The sequence below is a fragment of the Triplophysa dalaica genome, chromosome 1 (genome assembly GCF_015846415.1).
Source record: "Triplophysa dalaica isolate WHDGS20190420 chromosome 1, ASM1584641v1, whole genome shotgun sequence".
In the NCBI taxonomy this organism is placed as follows: domain Eukaryota; kingdom Metazoa; phylum Chordata; class Actinopteri; order Cypriniformes; family Nemacheilidae; genus Triplophysa; species Triplophysa dalaica.
The window spans coordinates 24,623,022-24,644,330 of record NC_079542.1 but is presented as its reverse complement, the minus strand read 5'-3'; the positions used below and the strand labels follow the sequence as shown (position 1 = coordinate 24,644,330).

The following is a 21,309-nucleotide window of genomic DNA, read 5'->3' as shown; positions in this document are numbered from 1 at the left end:
CGTCAATATGACAAATTGTGACATGTTCCCACCCTCTTAATGGGACAGTTCAACCAAAAATGAAATCTTCATTTACTCATCCTAAAGTTGTTCCAAATCTGTATAAATGTCTTTGTTCTGATGAACACAGAACAGAGAAAGATATTTGGAAGAATGCTTGTAACTTAGCCAGTTCTTGGCTACCATTGACTACCATAGTAGTGTAAATTTATTATGTAACACAAAGGAAGATTATTTAAAGAATGTTGTAAAGCAAACAGTTCTGGGGCACTTTTGACTACCATTGTAATGTTACCTACTATGGTAGTCAATGGTGGCCAAGAACTGTTTGGTTACAAGCATTCTTCCAAATATCTTTCTCTGTGTTCATCAGTACAATGAAGTTTATACAGATTTGGAACAACTCGAGAGTGAGCTAATGATGATAGAATTTTTATTTTGGGGTGGCTTGTCCCTTTAAGCACCATGACCTGACTTGTGCATAACATGCTTCTTTTAAACGTGTCTCCAGATTACACAATATGCTGATTCTGTTGCCACTCACTTGACCAAAATCCTGGACTCAGACAAACACAGTGACGTGATATCATCTGCTAAGTGAGTGAAATCTGTGTGTATGTGTTGTAAAGGTAATGGTATGTTTGTAGTCGAAACATACATTGACAAAGAAGTCATGTTCAGACACATTTTTTCCTCATGTTCGTTGTTCTCTTTCCATCTGTTTTTTTGTCTGTAGGTTTCTGTGTGGGACGATTAATGATTTTGTGGGTGCGGTCGGCAAAGCTTACGAACGAGCCACAGAGAATAAAGAAGAAGCTGATCTAATGGCAAAAAAGGTAAAGGCAGCTGATTTGAGTTTGTGTGTGTATTTGTGACAAGTTGTATATTATGTGCTTTGGGGGAGAAAGGACTAGAATAATGAAACTATAAATCAGAAAAAGCACAGTTGCATTACGTGCCCTATTCTTAAGCCATGTAAACTCAACGGAAATTAACATCTCTGTTTTGTTTTGCTTGTCTCTCTCAGTGTGCTTTGCTGAATGAAAAGTTGGAATCTCTGGTAAAGGCTCTGAGCGACGATGCTAATGCCCAGCTGGTGCCGGCCGGGTCCATCTCACCAGAGGAGGGCGACACTGATCAGTCCAAATCCTTCAGATCAAGAGAGCAGCTGATGTTGAGGGCCAACAGCCTGAAGAAAGCACTCAGACAAATCATAGACCAAGCCGAAAAAGGTTATTCATCATTTTATATGGCTTGATCCATATAGTTGTCCACAGGACAAATTCGGGCCAGAATTAAAGGACTTTAAAATGATTATACAGTAGCACTTCACCTTTCATTTACAGACACCTTGAAGATAAGCAGGGAAATGCTTTAATAAAAAACTAAATACAGCTGCTGAAAAAATAAGGAGACCGTTTCAAAATTATTTTATTTTTTTCTGAATTTACTATTTATAAGTACAGTATGTGTTTAGGTAAAATTGCATTTATTTCCACTAAATGAAAACTGGAGAAACAGATAAAAATAACAGAAAAGATGCTCTGTATTTTTTCAGACCTAAATACGGCTAAGCAAACAAGTTCATAATCACTTTTAAGTATGACAACAGTACTTTGTACATGTATTTAGGAAAGGTTAAACAATATTACTTTTTTAATGTGATAACCTCGATTTTTAATCACAGTCTTGTCATGCTGACAGTCTTTCACTTTGCTGTTGGGTGACTTTATGTCACTCTGAGGTTAAATTCTGTTGAAATTCAACAAACACTGGACTGAAATGACAACAATACATCTGAAAATCCTGACGGAATGAACAGTTGGAATGTTTTTTTGATTTTTTCTGGGGCTGTATATTTTTTTTTCTTGACTGTCATTGAATCAAAATTTATGTGTCTGGTTTTTATGCATATTGCATATTGGAAAATGTACTGACTATAAATGTAATTGGTTCCATCCCACTATATCCTCAGTGGTGGATGAGCAGAACAGACACACTCAGGTGCAGAGAATGTCATCTTCAACAATGAAAAGAGGCAGCATTGAGGATCTCAAAGAGGCGGAGTCACGTGAGTGAGAATCTCAATGCATATTCATAGTAAAAAAATGCCTTGCACATTTATTTATATGTTTGTTTCCCCATTTTGCTAAATTTCATATCAAACTGGGTTTTTGATACTTAGGTTTAATTGGCCATTGCTTTATCAAAAGAAGCAATACAGTGAACTTCACACAGATTCATAATTCCCTAATCACACATTTGCATTTCCAATTAACCTCCACCTGTGAATTATTTACATTAATTTACATAAAACACCTACCACTGCTGCCAAGCAAAAAACAGCATGTGAACTACAGCTGTGCAGATGAAGAATAAAGGGAACGCGTAAAATATTTAATATATAGACAATAAAGGCACAGTGAAAAGAGTAAAGCACTATAATAATGCACTGGTGGGCTCAGCTGTTTCAGAAACTGAGAGACTGTTTAGAAAAGGTCATCTTTCGAAGCTGTCAGCACGAACAAGAACTACAAAAACTAAAGGCCAAGGCTCAAAAGGCTCAAAGTTAATTAACATTAGAAATATCAAGAGCTCATGTGTAGCACTGCACAGCTCGCGTTTAAGGGCGTCAAAACACGAGCTGTATCACCGAACGAGACATGACACAGCTACAATGGTAAAAAAAAGATCAGATGAGTGTAAGATTCATTTTTATATTCAGAACTGAATCTCTTTTTTATTTGTGGCTGCTGACACATTAACACTTCTTTATTTTATTGACAGGTCAAACCACATTGAGTCCAACTGCCACAACCTCTATTTTATTGGAGAAGTCAGAGAGCTTCAGCAATGTGCTTTTCTCTGAAGATTCTGTGTAAGCCTGTGCAAACACACAGCAACACATACACACATGTGACAGAGCTCTTATCTTCCTCCAGAGCTGAGCAGTCGTGATACAGAATGAGAGGTTCTGAATTATGTTGACACTGTAATGGACCTCAGTGTTTGTTAGCTCTTGCACTCACTGACACCTTTAAAACATAAGAGTATCAGTGGACATCAAGGTGTTCACTGATTCCCAGAGATTAACTCAATGTGCTAACATGCAGATGATGCTCACACACAAATGCTGTTTAAATGAGTAGTTTTAAAGCAAAGCTCATCTCACAAAGAGTGTAATTCTCACAAAGTGTTAGAATTATTGAACTGTTTGTATATTATTGTGGTTTGAGCATTTCAAATACTTCCATCATCAATTCTGCAACCTCAAAAGCTAGTTTTGATTGTTCCAGTCATTACAAAATTGAGTCCCTTTGGACTTTTACGAATGGTTCATTTGGCCATGCAGCAGTTCCCATCATTTCTACTTGTCTCTCTGTTCCACAGGCAGTGCACAGAGAAGTGTGTGATGAATAACTATTTCGGCATTGGGCTGGATGCCAAAATATCTCTAGAATTCAACAACAAGAGAGACGAGCACCCCAAAAAGTGCAGGTAAGAGAGCTTCCAAACTGCTGTGCACAAATAAACGTTATGTAAGCAGTGAGGATATTGTTTTATGTTATGTTGCATATTATTAAGAATCACATACAATGGCCTTGAAAGTGAATTTTGAAAAATATAAACAGTAAGGTGCCAAACCGTCTTTGTTTTGTTGTTTTTTAGGGACCCTCTTGAGTGGTTTTGTTTATATGATGATAATGACTGTAAAATCTTGCGTTTTGAACAGCAGTCGCACTAAAAACATGATGTGGTACGGAGTTCTAGGAACCAAAGAACTAGTGCAGAAAACCTACAAGAACCTGGAACAAAGAGTTCAGCTGGAGGTGAGCATGTGTCAAACGGAGGGAACAAGAAGAACACATTTACACGCACATTTAACAAATGCTTTTATCCCAATGTGATCTGCGATACGTTTTGCGATTTATCAGTACATACAGTGCATTTGCTGGGAATTAAACCCATGGTCTTTGCTAGACAAGCTGAGCTACAGGAAGACCTATAGAACACAGGCTTAATGGGATTTTACCTTCTAGTAACCTCTGAGGAAAAGAAAACATGCTTTATTCTTCTCACTTTACTGCACACACATGGTTTTATGTTTCAGCTGTTGTTCTGAGTAACTGTACGTCATGTAACCCATCTCTCTCTCTCTCTCTCTCTTTCTCTCTCTGCAGTGTGATGGAGTGCCCATGTCCCTGCCGAGTCTTCAGGGTCTTGCTGTCTTAAACATCCCCAGCTATGCAGGAGGAATTAATTTCTGGGGTGGCACCAAAGAGGACAACGTAAGCATCCATCACTTCAACACAACAGTTATGACTGAAGAGCACTTACTGTAGTTACAAACTGTAGAATCAGCTCAGAGATATACACTTGAATCAGAGCCATGCATTTATCATCGGCGCATCTCAAATCTCTGAGCTGCCAATACATAACAGCCCGGCATGTTTATTGCTGCAAATAAAGCTTTCAGAATACATCAGCCACATTTACAACAAGTCATCAATCCATCAATTCACTTTCATCATCATTTTTGAAATACAATCAAATTTGTCAGTGCGACAAGTTGCACATATAAGGGGAAAAGAATGCAAATAGGTTTAGAATATGTAGAAGGAAACGGAGAAGTATTATGATGAGAAATGCTTATAAAACACTGAACAGTCCACTTTCAAAATGAAAAATATATTCATCGTAGGGTATCAATGGGAAATAGTACAATAAAGGCCATTAAACTTCTCATATTGTATTTGTTTATGTAGAATTTTGGGGCTCCGTCATTTGATGATAAGAAGCTGGAGGTGGTGGCTGTGTTTGGCAGTATGCAGATGGCCATGTCTCGAGTCATCAACATACAGCATCACCGCATCGCCCAGGTCTGCACATACACATACACACTCCCGTACACTTGATACTGACATCAGACAAAAATATTTATGTTGGTTTCGCTTTTAAAGGACTTTAATAAGCAATCATGACCCGTTCTTTAACATAAAGCATGTAATAAACTGACGTAATTTACTATTAATGAACACCTGTGCACAAAATACATCCATTTTTTTAGTTTGACACTTTATATATTTTATATTTGTTTGACACTTTCTCTCCTTAGTGTCGGCAGGTGAAGATCACCATCCTGGGGGATGAAGGTGTACCTGTGCAGGTGGATGGAGAGGCCTGGATTCAGCCGCCTGGCATTGTTAAAATCATCCACAAGAATCGTGCCCAGATGCTTACCAGAGACAGGGTCAGTCTGTGTGACAAGACTTTTGTTAACCAGCTTCAACAGCTTAGATTTGGTCTTCGTTCACCAGCTACCAATTATTCAAAAGCTGGCCTTTTCAGGTAGAGACGTTCAGCATTCGGTGAATAGTGTTTTTTTTTTATGGTGACAGGCATTCGAGAGCACGCTGAAATCATGGGAGGACAAACGCAAAGGTGACAGCCGGCCTTCACGCCCTCGACTGAACTCCCAGCAGTCAATGGAGTATCTAACAGAGGAAGAATGTGCTCAGGTTCAGCAGCTGGGCTTAGTGGCCGACATACTCATCAACAGGTGTGTTTGTGTACCACGATGACACCTGAATAAGACACGATTTTAATTCAAACACCACAATCAGTTAAAGCTTTTAAATGTTGAGAAACTGCTAATTATATAGATTATATAGCTATTGAAGAAATGGACTGTATGCTGGTTAGTCAGATTTAATAATGACTATTACAGTTAATGAGTTATATGAAAGGCTTAAATACTTGACAATCATGCTTATGTTTTTGTTGAATATTTGGCAGAATACGCGAGGTGGCTAAAAGTCATAAGGTTGTGGAGCAGGAGCTCGCTCATGCTGTCAATGCCAGTGCTGCGGTTTTAAGCGAAGCATTTCCCTCCAAACCCTCCAGCCCTGAGGTGACACACGGATACATGGATGCATGTGAATAATAAACACAGAAATAATTACTGATGAATCGTTGGAAAACAAATGTGCACTGGGCGGCTGGATATTTTTATGTACAATATGTCAGTGCGCAGAAAAGCAAGGTTTCAGAAAATTTTGGATTTGGAATGAGATACAAAAATCAGGTTTATGTAGTTAGTATACTGTATATATCCACATAGTGTTGACTTTATTCTCAAAATATTAAAACACCAGTGTGTACTATTGACCGAAATACAATATAATATACATTACTATGTCTCCAGAGGTGTATAAAGACCTCTCATAATGAAGCGTTATGTTTTTATTACCTTACAGTGAGCTATTTCTATCCACATACACCGCAGATCCCCTTGCATGGAATTCGCTGTGCTGTTTCTACAGTAGCACTATATGGAAAAACTTCTCTACAGATTGAGTTTGGTAAATACGTTATCTCTTTCGGCAAAGAAACCAATGTCTGTCAGACACCATAGTGCTTCGAAAGGGAGGGGTGGAATGAGCCGTTGGTTACAACTCACAAACCTCACCTCACGTTTGCAGCTTTGCCGAAGGAGAGAACATATTCACGAAACAGCCTCTGGAGAGCAGTTTGTCTATTAAGGGCTACTGAAACGACATGGCGAATTGTAGATAGAATAGCAAATTCTAAGGTAATAAAAAGTTTTATAATGTAAGGTCTTATGTATATTATATTGCATTTCTGTCAATAGATCCACGCAAAAATGTGACATTTGACCTTGAATTCTCCAAGGTTTATATATTTATGGGTGTAAGTCAAGGTTAACAAGTGCGCCTTTAAGTGTCAATAGTTTTGTGTTTGAATTCAGCCGCTCAAGCTGTTCTCCACAGGAGCTTTATTGACCAGAACAGAAGAATAACTAAATAACACTGTGTGTGTGTTTATCACAAACAGCAAGAGAGTGTCAGAAAGTCGAATTATAGTCAGAGCCGTGTGTGTGTTTCTCTGCAGGGTTTGAGTCGCAGTACAGCAGTAGACATTGTCAACAGCAGTAAAATCCTTCAGCAAGAGACCAAGATGCTGTTGGAAGGAAGACTACTGGTGAGAGACGTCAGTGTTAATCTCTTGCTTTCTCTGGCATGTTTAGGCTCAGATCCAGAATGAAGTTTGATAATGATCTGTACTGTGTGTGTAGCAGTTGGAGAGCTCTCAGAAAGAGGAGCTTCTTTCCACGGTGGACAGTCTCAGCACCGAGTTACACAAGTTGGAGGATATTCACTGGATCTGTCCAAGCATGCACTGCTCTGAGGAGGTCTGCCATATTTTCAAGAGATACTCTTATTAATCTAATTTAGCAATTCCATTGACAAACATTCATAAAGTAACAGCTTCTGGTCTTAGTAATATAGATCTGATGTTTCTCGTGTGTGTCAATGCAGGAATCGTCCCGTGTAAGTGGAAAAAGCAGTATGAAGCTGAAAATAATGCCCAAGGGGAAGAAAGAGAGAGAGAAGTTGCATAAGCAGCGGTCTAACAGCTCTCTGTCAGGTACTGTAAGAGACATTTCCTCTTCTACACTACAAATCTCTTAATTCCAATTAAAAACATGCTTCCTTTTATGACACCACATAAAAATGTAATTGTATTATTGAATTTTAGCAGGCTACTGTAAATAAATGCTTGGTTCAACTTAAAAATAAGTTACTGGTTGCCTTAAAATCTTCAGTTAATTTAACTTAAAAATATTTGTTAACCCAATGAGAAAGGCGACCATTTTAAGTTGAACCAAAAAAAGGCAAAAAGTTTTACATTGCATTATTATTAACTATAAATTATTTAGTAACACATGTGTATGCCCTTATCAGGTACATGGGACATCAAGGGGGTGTGTGATGTAGATCCTGCAGGCAACTGAAGAAGTAAAATGGTTTGCTGCACCATTACCGTGAGGACCATGGGATGCTGCTTTATGCCCGGTTAGGGAGGTGTGAGACCACCTGCGCAGACACACATCATACTTCGAACCCCAAGTGTTTGTGAGCTTCTTTTGGAGGGGCATGGCCCGGCACCAAATTACTTTTGTGGTTCTTTTTCTGATTTATCCTCTGTCTGTATAGGGTTTTTATGTTGCCATCATCAGAGTGCTAAAGTGGACCACAGCTTTCAGAATCCTTCCACTCTTGCTCCTCTCTTTCTGTTTCAACAATGCGGTTCCCAAGCATGATGAACTTTATTTTCATCTTTTATCCTTCGTATTCAAGCCGTCAGACACAAACTTTCTTTGTTCTCCAGAGAAAACAAATAGACTTATTTTCGTCACGTCCTGTAGCCATCTGAACAAAAATGAACAAAGTCCAACCGAATCATGCTGAAAAATTGTATTGTCAATAAAACAAAAGCAAAAACTAATATCCTGATGAATGAATGTATGGTGGACCTGTATTATTCGTCAAAACGGCCGAATAGTTAGAAAACTGCATTTAGTCTCTTTATATCTCTAGACGAAGACCATCTGGGGTACTGCATGCCTTTCATGCCCTTATGCAGAAAAAAAGGTCTAATTTCTCTTAATCTCTTGATCATCAGCCAAGTTGTGATGGTGTATCACTAGTGTGTCAATTGAGCCGGTGTTGTAGAAGCTTCAGTGACGTTAATCTTGTGCCAAGTAAGTAAATGGAGCGCAGTGGTTTAAAGTGAGCTGTTTCTTATACTTTCCTTATTTCTGCAGGGAAATCTTGTGAAAGAAAGTGATGCTGTATGTTGAACATTTCAAAGTGTATTTTATCTCGCCTTGCACTTTAATATAGAACAGAGATCTCAGAAAAAAACAACTTAAAGTTTTGTGTGTTGTTTTATCTTGAAAATACATGGATTAAGGTATGTTACAAGAGAGTTTATAATCAAACTTTATGAATGTTATTTAGACGTTGTCCCTTTTCAGGGTTCAATCTTACTGTAAATGGAAATCCAGAGGTGAAGAAAACTTGAACTTTTATCTTAATATTGCTGTATAGTTTGCAAGCAGTATTTATCAAAATTCCAATGGTACATGTTTCCATTCAAAAAAATATACATACTGGACAACCTATTTGTTTTCTTAGTTGTGATCCAAAGTCTTTATTGCTCTGTACAAAAATAAAGACATTGAAAATGTGGGCTTGATACAGAAATGTGATGGACAGTCTAGGTGCTGACTGTGCCTTTAAAAGAGGGAGTGTATTTTTATTTTAAACTGTTTTTTGTTTTGCACCTTTTCGTTGAAAAGCTCCTCTAAGTGTTGTTGCTGTGTGCTGTTTAGTTTTGATCGACGTTTGGTGCAGAAATGCATCACTTTATCATCTCCATGTATCAAGCCATTGGTTATAGGACTGTGTTTATCAGGTACAAGAAGGCAATTATTTTATGAACAGAAATTTATTTTTATTTGAACGGAACGAAAGAGATTGACTTTGTTTTTGCTGGTACCCTTTTCATTGTCAAACTACTGTTTACTTAAATGAAATGAATTATTTATCCTTTAATTTAAAATGTTTTGCCACACTTATTTCAGGATTGTTGCTGTTGACTTGAAGCAAAAATAAAGAGTGTGGCCATTGCTGTTTGATCTGTGTTCCTGTTTGTTATCTTATTATAATCTTTATTAAACTGGGGATAGTTACCATGTTTTAAGTCCAATTAAGAATGTACAGTCACATGCATGTTCTGAACCTGATGTGCAAAATTGGGGGCCACCGGTTTTAAGACACACATATTTAAGCAAGAAATCGTATTTTAGCAAAAAGTATAAGCCCCATATCTGTGCTGTATAAACACCATGTGTTATTGAAAAAGAAATACATAAATTACACTTGACATAAGTTTTATTTTTCTGGGGGAACATCAGCAGGTTCTTCTAGCTCAGGAGGATTATTATCTGTTTTATTTTCCTCTTTCATTTCTTTGCTGTCTTTCATGTCCTCCTCATCATCTTCCCAGTCCGACTCACTGATGTCATCATCTGAGATGTACCAGGCTGGTTTGGCATCTTCTTGATCCGGCATGTTTATCTCGTTGGTGACCTCCGGCTCAGGTTTGTGCTTGGGGTCCTCCAGTTTTCCCCAGGCTACAGCGTCAGCCTTCCTCATGGTCACTTCAACTTTAGAGGGCACCATGTTCACAAAACTGTTGTTCACATCAATCACCTAAAAGAACAAGGGTTGTTGGCTGTTGCAATTCTGGTATAAGACTTAAATGGTAATAATACATATATCAGTGGCAATTCTTACAGATTGTTTTCTGATTAATACAGAGGTGCAAAATCATGAAAGACTTTGTAAAAACAGTAATCTTACCCCCCATAAGTGGATGTCCTTGTGAAACACTTTGTCACCCTCAAACTGAATATGGCATGTTAACTGCGGATTGATAGAGATGACAAAAAGTAAAAAACATGAATTGATTAATTAGATACTTGATTTGATTCAAGACAGAAATAGGCACAAAATTCATGTAACATGCCTTTGCTGCTAATGTGGAGTGAATCTTTTAATGCTGGTGTGAAGTGAGTCTGACTTTTGATTCTGATATAAAGTTACTATTTTTTACTTAAAAATTAAATAATTGACTCTGACTTTTAGATGCTGTAAATTGACTCTTTTTGGGTTTTTTGATATCTAGTGACTCTTCTGATTCACTTCATGTTGATGTGAAAGTGACTCTAGTTTGATTAATTTGATCTTGATGTTAAGTGACTCTTATCTGGTTCTTGTGATTCTTTAAATGCTGATGTAAAGTGACCAGACTTGTATAAACCGCACAGCAAATAAATTAAAAAATCATGTAAATTAAAAAAAAAACCTGTGCATATCCCTGACATATGATCATAAATGGACGACGAGAGGTTCACCCTCGATCATAATTATTTTGTGGTTAAATGTTGTTTAACAATAATAATCATGTTTTTTTAAGTATGGTAATACCATTAGTTTTTGTAAGGGAACAAAGAATGTTTCATATCAATGAACAAAACAATATACCAGACAAACATAACCAAGACAACTTTCTCATGGTATAACCCCCAAAAATCATGAAAAACAACGTCGGACATGCAAACCACTTGGTCTCGCGAATTCAGCCGCTTCGCGTTTGAGACGCTCATATTGTACATTGAGGACTGAACAAAAATGTAGATTTTAATGTATTTTGTCTATATCTAATGCTATCCAACGGGAGAGCAGCCGAAAAAACGTGTCATTGTTTTTAAACCCCACCGTTTCCCTTATCCACACTACAATGTGAAAACGGCGTTTAAAAACAAGTGTATCCACTTTTGAGTGTGTTTTACAAAAGCTCTTTTTTGTTGACAAAAACAGCGTCTCTGTGGGCAAAAGGCCAAAACTAAGAGAAAAACAGTAAACGCATTAGTGTGGACAGGGTTTAAAATGACTCATTTGATGCTGATGTTAAGTGATTCTTATCTGCTTATTTTGATGCTTGTGTAAAGTGACTCTTCTGATTCTTCTGATGCTGATATAGAGTGACTCTTCTGATGCTGATTTGAAGTGACTATTTTGGTCTTTTTTACTTCTGATGCTGATCTTTTGGACTTTTGATGCTGGTGTAAAAGTGACTCTTTTTTACTTTTATGCTTTTCTGATTCTTTTAATTCTGATGCTTTTAATGCTTTTAAAGTGACCCTTTTCTGATTCATTTTACTCTTTTTTTCTTTTATGCTGATGTTGAGTGACTTTTTTCTGATTCTTTTAATACTGATATAGAATGACTCTTACTCTTTTGATGCTGATGTAAAGTGATTCTGGCTCTTCAGATGCTGTAAAGTGATCATTTTTACTTTAATGCTGATGTGGAGTGACTCTTTTTAGATTATTTTAATGCTGATGTGGAGTGACTCTTTTTAGATTATTTTAATGCTGATGTGGAGTGACTCTTTTTAGATTATTTTAATGCTGATGTGGAGTGACTCTTTTTAGATTATTTTAATGCTGATGTGGAGTGACTCTTTTTAGATTATTTCATTGCTGATGTAAAGTTATTTTTGTACTTTTGATGCTAACGTGGGGTCACTCTTTTTTAACTCGTTGACTCTTTTTGAGTGACTTGTTGACTCTTCTGACACTGATGTGGATCCATTTTTAGCTACATGTTATGTATATCTTACCACTGTGCGGTTTGCCTCCACATATGAATGCTCTGGATTGGAGTTTTTTGCATAGATTGTAACCACAACCTGGTTTCCAGTCTGGTGCCAATCCTGTCTGCAACCCACCTTCTTTTTGTCCTGTAGACCAAAGTAAATAGAATCTAACTTTCAGCAATCCATACTGACACTTCAGTGGAACACTGGAAGTGTATGAATACAGTATATTTTATATACGATTGTTACATAAGGATAATAAAGATCCAGAAGGTCTTACCTGTTTTGGGATCCAGCGGTGTTTGCCTGCAGTGCAACCCTTCTGATCCAGGAAAGCATTAAAGTCAGTGGTTTGTATGCAGCAGCAGTTCCAATATTTGTATCTGGACAATGATTGACAGACATGAATTATCACACATCACACCTTTCATGAAAACAACAACTACTGTCACCTTTTAACATACTCCTCTTATGAGCACTTTTCTATTTACAGTGTTTGTTTCTTTTTTAACAAGACTGCATATAAAATCCAGTCTGAGCATAGATCTCTGACAAAAAAAAGCTACATGAGAACAGGCCTTATTTTATGAGCAGGGCAATTCCAACATTATAGACGTGACTTTACATTAAAATGCTCAGAGAATGAATTTGTCACGAATATATTAAATCATCTGTTTATATTTTACTGAATGATAGAGTCTAAACATAAAAAATGTCCGTCTATGAAAAAAAAATCTATCTCAAAAAAGGAAGATAAACATGTGCAAAAAGAAGGACACGTTTTTAGGAGACGACAAACTTTGTAAGATTTCTGTGAAATAAAATACTCAATCCTGAAGCAACAATACCCAATGAATGGAGAAGGGATACCTCTTTATAGAACATAAAATAGTTACTTTAATTTAATTTTCATGCGTCCATTTATGAGGAATATGGATGTGACAATCCTCAAAATAGCACTTACCTGACTATGAAAAATCATGCACTAAAAATAAAACAAATGCTTTACAAATTTGAAGAGAGATCTCATATGGGTATTTGAACCATCAAATGTAAAAATCTGTGCTGTTACCATAGTTAAAACCGTTGGTAAGGTTGACATTTTCATGGAATTGCCCAGCTTTAATATATTGCTATTAACAACACTTTCTATATAAATAGAGGTTTAGTCACATAATCAAAAATATCTTGAATGCTCCAAATTTCATACCCTTCATGGAAAACTGGTGCTCCTGGGTGATGAGAGCAGACCTCTTTATCCGTCTCTGGACCTTGATAAGTCTATCACAAAAACAATTGGACCATTTAAACAATTAACTACAAACTGTTGTAAATCGTAATCTGCACACAGTACCTGCGTTTAAAAGTATCTGCCTACATTCTTCTTACAGTAACTTGTACGGCATATTTACAGTAGACAAAAAAACTAGAAGGAGCTGATGCAGCTAGATGTTCCTGCTCGAATCCGCACAAGCTCGCTCTCATTCATTTACAGCCTTCTCACCTGAAAACAAACTAATTCCTCTGCTGTTCTAAACAGATATATGAGGAAGAAGCTGCAGCAGAGCTTGATGTTTTGCACTTTCTGGTGGTGAAAAACATGTAGTGTAACCAACATCATGTTATCAATCAGTTACAAGGATCCGGTTCTCGCCTTGAGCAAAGAACAGCTCCTATGAGTAATTAACATGCACTGTATTAACATGATGAACTTTCAGGATTTCAGCAAACTAATCCACTACGGGAGATCTTTTCCCAGAGAAGAGATCATTTAACAGAAGCCATTCATCTAAGCTCTATCCATTAAACATACTGTTCTTATAAAACAAGTGATATGTGAAGGTTGATCCCAGATCAGTCCTTTTACACTGATTCACAGGGCCTGGATTAGTTCACAATAGAATCCATCTCATACGCAGCCCTGCCGTGTTATTCTTCATTATGACCATGAGAGGGCATCATAAAATGTTAAGTAGGTTAATATGCATCACGATTTCTGCATTATTGAAAGCAATACTGAAGCTTCACTATCAAAGGAGTCAAGAAGAACTGTACCCTGCCCAGTTGCAAGTTTGTTCTGTCCCTCAGGACTTGAGAAAAAAATACAGGTACACACATTCACACAATAACTTACTGTTTTGCATCCTGTGTTTTTGCACCTGACTCCAACAAAGATGACCTCACTCTCTATGAGACAGAAAAGGAAGATGTGGAAAAGAGGAGATGAAAACAAAGTCAGATATTTGTAGAATAACCGAAATGGTACATGAAAATAGAACAAAAGAAAAAATTTACAACAGTGTTGTTCCATTAACAGAGTTTTTACAGGGTCTCTAAAGTGATACAGGTGGACTTTACATTAGTTACATTTGTATGGGGACTGAAATGCCCTTAAAGTGATAGTTCACCTAAAACTGACAATTATGTCATCATTTACTCACCCATTTGTCATTTCGAACCTTCACGACTTTATTTCTTCTACAGAAAACAAAAGATTGAAATATCTTGATTACCAAACAACGGCGATACCCATTTGCTTCTTTTGAATACACTTTAAAAAAAATAGTGCTATATAGCACTTAAAGTGATTCTTGCCTCGTAACCACTTTTAGTGTTTTTTTAGAAACAAAACCAATGTAACTCAATGGGTACCATTGTTCGGATTCCAGCATTTTTCAAAATATCTTCTTTTGTGTTCTGCAGAAGAAAGAAAGTCAGGTTTTGAAATGACCAGAGGAAGAGTAAATTATGACATATGACTAAGTTTTTGGGTGATCTATCCCTTTAAGTCAATTGGCTGTAGGAAGTGTTTTAATTGCTTTGTAGACTTTTTTTATCGAAACAGGATGATAGGGCAGGACATGTAAAGAAAGAGACTTTGAATGCATATAAAAGCCAAAACATTTCAGCAGGTGACTCTGTGTAGGTGTCTGTACATGCTGTACCGTAAGGGTACAATCTCAAAATGCTCACCTAACTTCTCTCTCTCAGTGATCTTAATTGTCTCTGCAATCTGAGCAAGAGATGCAGAGATCTTCGCATTCAGCTTCGACTTTGGCTCATCTGAACTGTGGGAAGAAATTGAAAAACATGTCACCGTCTGTTTTTACCAAAAAAGCAAAAGGAGAATTTGAAAGAGAAAATACTGTACAAGTCAGAAAAAAGCATTAAGCATTTAGTGACCGACTTCATAAGGAAAACTTGATCAAGAAGTGACAGATAAATTGGCACATGTTACGAGACCTCACTCTTTGCAACTACTTTATATATAGACATACCTGGGTCTCTCCTTTTCCAGAGCTTCTGCTGATTTAGGTCCCTGGTAGATCATTTCTTCTCCATTGTTCTGCTTCACATCTCCTTTATCGGTGGTCACTTCGGGTCGCAGCGGCTCCTGAGGCTTCTCGTTACTATGGCGCCCGCGGGTGCAACCCTGAGAGAATGAGCACAGAGGGCAGGATGTGCCAATCAATATTTGAAGAGGCGCAAATAATTAGTGTACCCAGAGCAGAAAATGACATGTTTCAGACAGTGCGACTGCGAATCTATCTTTATGCTGTCTTTTAGGAGAATGTATGCAATGATGCACAAAATGCACAATGAATACCATCATCACATTTGAAAGAATAACTTCTTTCTGTTTTAAGTGATTTCACCTGGGTTTCTGGGTTTTGCATTATGAATTCTGTAATGTATTGCTTCCTGCTGTATATTTCTTCTATAATGCATCTGGTACACGAATAAATGAAATTCAATTAATTCTGTCACTCCACTGAATTCAAGGATTTTAGAAGTGCAGAGGTCTTATGTCTCACCTGGAACATCTGAGGCTATCCAGAGAAACTTCTCTGACAAATAGGAACTTATGTGATTAAACTGTCCTTTCCTGTAAATATATCTAAATATATAGGTTACATGTAGGTGCTCGTGCCATTTTAAACATCTATAACTGTCAGATAGTCGAGTTTAATTTAGGCTTTGCTGGTATTCGTACATCCGAATGAATCCTGACTTGATGCAATTCAAACCTGTCCATTTTTGATATCTTAATGTTTGCCTTTACAATTCCTCATTGTTTATATATATATTGTGTGACCAAAGAACACCTTACACTCATTATGTCATAATTTGGACTCGTATTTTGTAACGTTGCTAGGAGGTCGTAAAGATGCAAATTTGCTGTTGAGTGGACAAAGAATATCTTACATGCTCAACTATGATTTGTCGATTCAAACTCAGGTGGCCATGCCCTTTCATGTACTTAAATATCGACCGTGGACACAGAAAGTCGGTTAGTTAAGTTTTAATCTTCCTTTAGTCCTTCTCTCCATGAAAAGCATCTTTGGGACTTTCCTCTCACCTCCCCCTTTCGTTCTCTACATGCGCATATGGACATTGGTCCAGCACAGAGCTCACAAGTATCCGATTCTATACATAGAATAGCTGTGTTAAATTTGTACCTCTTTGTTAAAGATGATTTTTATTAATGTTCAGAAATGCCTTATTTGCCGTGCTCTTTCTCTCTCTCTCACTCACTTTCTCTCTCTCCGCGCTCCCTAGCGCGTTTGTGTTTCATGTTTCATGTATTTGTGTTATGTTTATGCGATAGTTATGTTTACCATGTAGAGTAGGGTTAAATAAACAACCATCATTTGTGAGTTGTTCCCTTTAACTATGTTTGGTTTACGCTTCATTTGCTTTAAATCCTGTTTGGTAAAGTCACGTTACTTTTGGCCATGAGATAACGTAAAGTGTATAATATCATTGATGCATTCGCTGAACGAATGCTTACAACTATTGTTATACTTGGCTAAACAGAGACTTTAAATAGGCAATTATTATACATATTTTCCTACTCAACTAAACTTCAATTTTCATTGTAACAAAGCAGCTGTACATGAGACACATTGACTACAAGTAAAACAACTAAAGTCATACACCTGTTAAAACAAGAAAAAGGTGAAAACATAAAAGACAAACATACAAATGCTCTACACACACAATATGCATACATACTTACACACATCTACATAGACGCACACAGACTCGCACACACGCACAATGAAAGCACACATTTGAGATAAAGCAGAGAGAACCACAGGTCAAATATTAAACTATTTAAACTATAAATTCTTATATGCAATATTAATTATGTCAAACCTCTGAATTCTAAAGCAGCCCCCCCGGCCAGTCAAATAGTGCAAAGCAGTATGCAAACGGTGGCGAGGAACCAAAAACAATCAAGAAAAAAACTCAGTGACTTAAATTGACGTTTTAAATAACTAACTTCATGGATGTGATCTTGATAGATCTGGTGGAGAACATATTTGGTCAGCTAAGCTCATCAATGTTATGACACTGAGCTAAAACCGCTACAAGTACTACAGTGATACTTCAGCAAGGTGTTATGACACAAGTATCAGGGTATATCTGATAAGATATTGTACCTTCTAAGCAAGCTAATATTTTACATTTTAAGGATGCCACATTCTGTCTCTTTGTTTCACTGTGTGGAATGCATTAAAAAGCAGAGGAATATTAAACTGTCATGATCATCATATTATAAACATACTTTGATTGACAGGAACTCTGAGAAATCTGTTGTCCTCTTTCTACAGCACGACCAGCCCTGAGGAGAAAAAACAAAACAAAGAACTTCAGACAGCACTATATGAATATTTGGCACCCCAACAAGAACACACACACTTTTGATGTGCTTATCAAGTCCCAGCAGCATTAACAGATCAGCCAATAGTCTGTATTGAGAACGGGATGCAGTTGAGTTTGTTCTCACCTTTAAAGCATCGTGGAAGATTGGCACACCAGGGTGATGGCAACAGGCATCTTCAGGCAGTGAGAGAAAACAGAAGGAAATCATAAATTTAATCCCAGTCTTTTTTAATGCATCTCTACAAGCAAACCTAACACAGGCCCCAATACTCCTGCTGTGAAGAGCTATTTATGGAAGTACCATTTAAGAAAACATCTACAGGAACATGTGCCCTAGACTTTATCCAATCTGTATTAATATGTAAATCATACCATATGTAAATTCCTATTGTGAAATGTTGTTCACTAATGATGTTTTCAAAACTAGTTTAACACTCAAACCAAGGTCTCTTTGACCAGCAGAACTCATTGATGCAGTTTGTGGTCGACTCTGCTTTGAATAAATAATTCAATTATTACAATTATTGTTACAGCGTGATATGTTTGTACGAAACGTTTTCACTCATAGTTCACATGTAAGCCTGTAACACCGATCATGATCTTCACATGGTCAACCCATATTTAGAGTTGAGGTAATCAAGACTCAACATTCTCCACTGATAATATAAAACCACAAAAAAAGCTTGAAAATACCATCTGAGTTTTTTTCAGCATCAAATCGATCTCCGCAGCCCCTGTTGTAACAAAGTAAAGTCATTCTGGCCTGTTTCAGATTCACGTCCTCTTTTGGTCTTTCAGTCTATCACGGAACTCTTCGCTTGTTTATCTGCTCTGCCCGTGCTCGCCGTACTTATGAACTGGCACCGCTACGGCCAAGCTTCTCAAGAACTTTCAGAAGAGAGTTCCAGAAGGACAACCACGTTGCGGGAAAGAGAAGGAAAGAGATTTCCCAGTCTGAATGAACTCTATAAATAGCAAGAGTCACCCTCTCTCTCCATACAGCTGTTGGGTTCTATCTGAGCGAGTGTGACATTCCTGGGGTCCAGGCTTTGGCAGAGACAGAGAGTGGGGGTAGAGGCACAGCTGATACTGTGAGAGACTAGCTCCCTAAAAAGGCCCATAAAAGTTATTGAAACTTGGATTGACAAAGCTTGGTTTACAGGATGTCATTACTAAACAGATTATCAATAGTTTTCAAATTATTGTTTTTACAATGGAAGTAAATGTAACTAGTGCTTGTCTGTATAGTGCCTCAGTGATAATCAGGTTCTTACACAGCGTAGATCACCAAAAAAAGGTAAAAATGAATAAAAGTACACTTCTCCACCCAAAAAGCACAATTAAATACACTGTAAAACTGTATTTTACAGATTTTTCAGATATCATCAAAAAATTCAAATTTCAGAAACAGGCTGCAAAACTTGAAATACTTGTTATTTCACTTTACAAAAAAAACCTTTTAGGATATTTCAAGGCACCCCAGCTGTCGAAATGTTACCATCTCCCCCCTGGATTTTTAAAAGTTTACTGCTTTGTAGATTTTGAACATTTTCTTGCACCTTTATAACAGTGAACATTTTTTTATTTCAAAGTATTGTATTTTTTCATTTTACAAACATTTCACATTTTTCAAAAGATGGAAAAAAGTGGAAAAAACTAATTTACAAAACGTAATTTTACTTCAACAAAAAAATTGTATGTTGTTTTTTGGCACCCAAGCTGCTAGAATATTAAAGTGTTTAAAGGTATTTTTACAGGTGTAAAGACTTAAGGTGTATAGGTTAAACTTGAAGTGATTGTCTTTTCATGGCAATTATTTAAACTTTCACTATTCACAGTGTGTTTTACATTGTAGACTATTTAAGAAGATTCTTTTGGTCCTATTGAGACTCTGTTGGCTTTAGCTTTGTGAAGTCCATTTATGTGAAATGTTTGTCTAAGGATTTTTTTTTATTTTATGTATACTAATAATCTGCTCTAGATAAAATAGTTAAGCCTGTTTTCACGTTTTGGGCTATTAAGTTATATGCTTTATGTGTAATCTTTTTAAATCCTCAAAAGTAATTGTGATTTATAATAGCGGTGATGCTTGCATTGTTTTACTAAACATCTATTTTAAAAGATAAAGGAAAGCTTCATCCATTTAGTTTCAATCATGTAATATACTGTATTTCTGCTCCCAGATAGTCTTAAATTTAGAAGAAAATGATTTTTTTTACTGATCTAGTTTTCTGCCTTTTTCCGTGACATACGGCTTGGATTTAGGAAAGATAAAATAAACCCACAGCCAGCATAAGCTCAAACTCCTTATTTAGCTACAAACCCACTGCACTTATAATTCTAGGAGAATCTAGGAAGCAAGTCTAAAAACGTCAGGAATCTTGATACAATTAATGAACGAGTTGCGTAAGAGAAACCCTGGAGGGATGGAGTCAGAAGCAAGGTTCCACTAAGTGGATGTTCAGAATAGATGTTCAGAATAAGCTGTCAAGATGAAAATCTGTTAAAAATGTTCTTTATTAAGAAACTGGTGAGTGCAAGCGTTAAATCCATTTATTCACAAGGCATTCACTCATGGTTCAGGTTAGTGGCTTGCAAACAAACATTTTCTTCACAGATACAGACAACATAACAAAGACCGAGACGGAAAGAAAGAACGAAAAAAGCCAGACTTAAGCAAAATTGCAAGAAAGAATTAACGTCCCAGATCAGCACCAACAATCACTGATAAAAGAGAAAAATAACAGATATACACAAATCCCGCCCATCACAACAACAACAACAGCTTACTAAAAACAGCACCATATTTAATAACTTCGCAAACATTACATGGAATCGTGAAATTTTCCCAGGCATGACAAATACAAAACATGCGTAAAACAGGTACAAATTATATCCGTCAAATTGAAACAAGTTAAATCTATCACATCTCTTGGTCCTGGGTCGAGCATCTCATTGCAGGCATACAAATGAGGAGTTCAGAGAGACTGGTATCATAAGATCATTAACTTCAACCAGTGCTGTTTAATGAAGCTCACAGGAAAAGCAAAGAGAATTCATGAAGACGGCTTTGTTTCAGGTAAAGTATAAAAGTTTCATTGTTGACAGATACAAGCGCTTTTCCAATCTTGACAGAGATGTTGTACAAGCACAATCAGCCTTTTCCCAAAAATTGCTCACCTTGCGCATCTGAAGAAAAACCAGAAAGTTTTTCACTGTGTGCAAAGCATTTGAAAAAGCATTTATACAATAAAAACTATTAAACATACTTGTTTGGGGGTAAATAATAACATACCATAAGGTTTCATTCATTATCATCATTGATGCATTAGCTAGCAATGAACAATTTCTTTTTACAGCATTTATTAATCTTAATATTTAGAAATTGTTAATGTTAGTTCATTGAGCATTCTGTCATGAATTACCAGCCTCCCCCCAAGTGGTTCCCAAACCTATATAAATGTATTTGTTCAGTTGAACAGAAAGATTTATGGAAAAATGTTAGCAACCAACATTTCTGGGACATCATTAACTACAACAGTAAGAAAAATTCAAACGGTAGGCCTACTCAAATAAGCCCTAGAACGGTTTGCTTTCCTATAGTC

General features: G+C 36.9%; 2 protein-coding genes across 6 annotated transcripts in view; one reads left to right on the top strand and one right to left on the bottom strand.

Annotated features, from left to right (window-relative positions):
* si:dkey-172j4.3 (diacylglycerol kinase delta) overlaps positions 1-9,503 on the top strand; it is a 54,367-nt gene extending 44,864 nt beyond the window's left edge. For 2 of the 5 annotated variants that reach the window (XM_056744817.1, XM_056744799.1), the window contains 16 exons: positions 512-597; positions 737-836; positions 1,028-1,232; positions 1,976-2,071; positions 2,788-2,878; positions 3,391-3,498; positions 3,734-3,830; positions 4,182-4,289; positions 4,767-4,880; positions 5,117-5,251; positions 5,400-5,560; positions 5,797-5,911; positions 6,913-7,002; positions 7,097-7,213; positions 7,341-7,449; positions 7,767-9,503. In XM_056744817.1, the coding sequence (XP_056600795.1) occupies positions 512-597; positions 737-836; positions 1,028-1,232; positions 1,976-2,071; positions 2,788-2,878; positions 3,391-3,498; positions 3,734-3,830; positions 4,182-4,289; positions 4,767-4,880; positions 5,117-5,251; positions 5,400-5,560; positions 5,797-5,911; positions 6,913-7,002; positions 7,097-7,213; positions 7,341-7,449; positions 7,767-7,816 (1,782 nt within the window). In that variant the 3' untranslated portion in view covers positions 7,817-9,503. Of the gene's footprint in view, positions 1-511; positions 598-736; positions 837-1,027; positions 1,233-1,975; positions 2,072-2,787; positions 2,879-3,390; positions 3,499-3,733; positions 3,831-4,181; positions 4,290-4,766; positions 4,881-5,116; positions 5,252-5,399; positions 5,561-5,796; positions 5,912-6,912; positions 7,012-7,096; positions 7,214-7,340; positions 7,450-7,766 lie in introns of all 5 variants that reach the window. The other 3 variants (XM_056744808.1, XM_056744789.1, XM_056744792.1) reach the window with 2 other exon arrangements.
* A 240-nt stretch (positions 9,504-9,743) lies between these two features.
* On the bottom strand, positions 9,744-18,666 carry zgc:92429 (uncharacterized protein LOC445063 homolog). The gene is made up of 11 exons (XM_056744826.1): positions 18,398-18,666; positions 17,829-17,878; positions 17,607-17,663; positions 15,313-15,467; positions 15,008-15,102; positions 14,169-14,221; positions 13,245-13,315; positions 12,315-12,417; positions 12,059-12,178; positions 10,233-10,295; positions 9,744-10,082 (listed from the first exon to the last, which is right to left on the bottom strand). The coding sequence occupies exons 1-11, from the start codon at positions 18,459-18,461 to the stop codon at positions 9,762-9,764; spliced, it is 1,152 nt and encodes a 383-aa protein (XP_056600804.1). The 5' UTR covers positions 18,462-18,666; the 3' UTR covers positions 9,744-9,761.
* Between the last annotated feature and the right edge of the window lie 2,643 nt (positions 18,667-21,309).